General features: G+C 50.2%; 1 protein-coding gene across 1 annotated transcript in view; it reads right to left on the bottom strand.

Moving 5' to 3' along the window:
- The window catches only part of RPRD1B (regulation of nuclear pre-mRNA domain containing 1B), a gene marked incomplete at its 5' end in the record, with an annotated part of 20543 nt that extends 19764 nt beyond the window's left edge, over positions 1–779 (bottom strand). Inside the window, one exon of the mRNA XM_010135711.1 lies at positions 650–779. Coding sequence (XP_010134013.1) covers positions 650–779 — 130 coding nt within the window. The remainder of the gene's footprint in view (positions 1–649) is intronic.
- Between the last annotated feature and the right edge of the window lie 682 nt (positions 780–1461).

Raw genomic sequence — 1461 nt, 5'->3', positions numbered from 1 at the left:
CGGCCGTCGGGCAGACCCTCACGCCCTACACGCAGGGAGCATCCCCCTCTGCAGCTGAGACAAGGAGAATCACAGCGCTGCTTAGAGGACTCTTATCCAGGTGACAGCCCATTACGGCGGGATGGCAGCTGCTCCACTTCCGCCCTCTCAGGCAGGAAATTCTTCCTCCCTCCAGCAAGGAGCCGGATGAGCAGGGAACCATTCGGACGGGCAGTTCAGGAAGGAGGCATGGTCAGAGCAGAGGGCTGGGGAGAACCCCAGAACATCAACTCTTTCAAAGCCCCCTGGCAGTGGGGACGAGCCATTCACCACGTGGCTTTAACGAACACAGGCGACTACTCGGTGTCGCTGCCCACGAACCCCCCTGCCAGAGCTTTTGTGAGCAATTAAAATAAAGCCCACATGAGTCGTGTGGAGCTGCGAGGGGCCGACTCACACACAAACGAGTTTGTCCAAAGAGAAACAGTAACACCACACAGCTCCGAGCCCCACGGGGCCAGAACCCAATCCTGGCTAGAGAGAGGGCAAGAGTGTCCCCGAGGCTTAGAAACACAAAAACCCACAAAATCCAGCAGAACTACACTGCGTGTAGTAAGAAAGCAAATCTCCGGAGAGAAAAGCTGAAGACAGACATAATGCAGACACGTACCTGGCAACGTGGGAAAAGGCATCCACGAGAACAGACTCAAACTCCCTGGTAAACTCAGGCCCTTTCCTCTTACTGTTCTGGATGACATCGTTCGCTAGGTAGAGGAAAGTGAGCTTCCTGCTCGATTTTGCTGGGAAAGGGAATAGAAAAAAGAAAACAAAAAGAGTTTGCACCTATTATTTCATCTAGCATCATTAACGTGGTTTTCAAAGTCACTTATAGCTTTTCAGTTTAAAAACAAAATTCAAAGTATTTCCACGTTCCTAAGGTAAATCAGTGTCAAATAGTCCTTGATCTCCTTAATTCTGCTCAGGGGTTTGTCTAACTAATTCGTAAACAAACATAAGCGTAACATTTCTGCGCACAGTGACACCACCACTCTCAAAGCTGCAGAAGAAATAACTTTTAAACATACCATTACGATTAGAACAAGCTGTTCTAACCTCTGCAGTAACCACAGACTTATTCTTCATTCATTAATTTCAGGAAAAAAACTTGGTATAGAAACACTTCAGAACACAGTGAAATGGTAGGAAAAAGCTATTGTGGAGACTCAAATACTTTCCAGCTGACGCTGTGCCAAAGCAACGTTAAATTTCTTCCCTACGCCACAACTCTCCCATCTGGACACCATCGGTTCCTGGTTCCTAGGGCCAGAATCGGTCGGAGAGGCTGTTCTCCGAGCACACCGGCCGCACACGCACGAGGCACGAAACAGAAGCGCTTGTTTCCACAGCGGGCCAGAGGCAGCTCCTTCAGAAACCCGCAGCCCGTGTGTCCCGAAGGGCGGCTCCAGCCACCCGGCAGCAGAG

The sequence above is a fragment of the Buceros rhinoceros genome, unplaced genomic scaffold (genome assembly GCF_000710305.1).
Source record: "Buceros rhinoceros silvestris isolate BGI_N320 unplaced genomic scaffold, ASM71030v1 scaffold37154, whole genome shotgun sequence".
In the NCBI taxonomy this organism is placed as follows: Eukaryota; Metazoa; Chordata; class Aves; order Bucerotiformes; family Bucerotidae; genus Buceros; species Buceros rhinoceros.
Note: the sequence above shows the minus strand (reverse complement) of the source record. Positions and strands in the feature narration are given on the sequence as shown.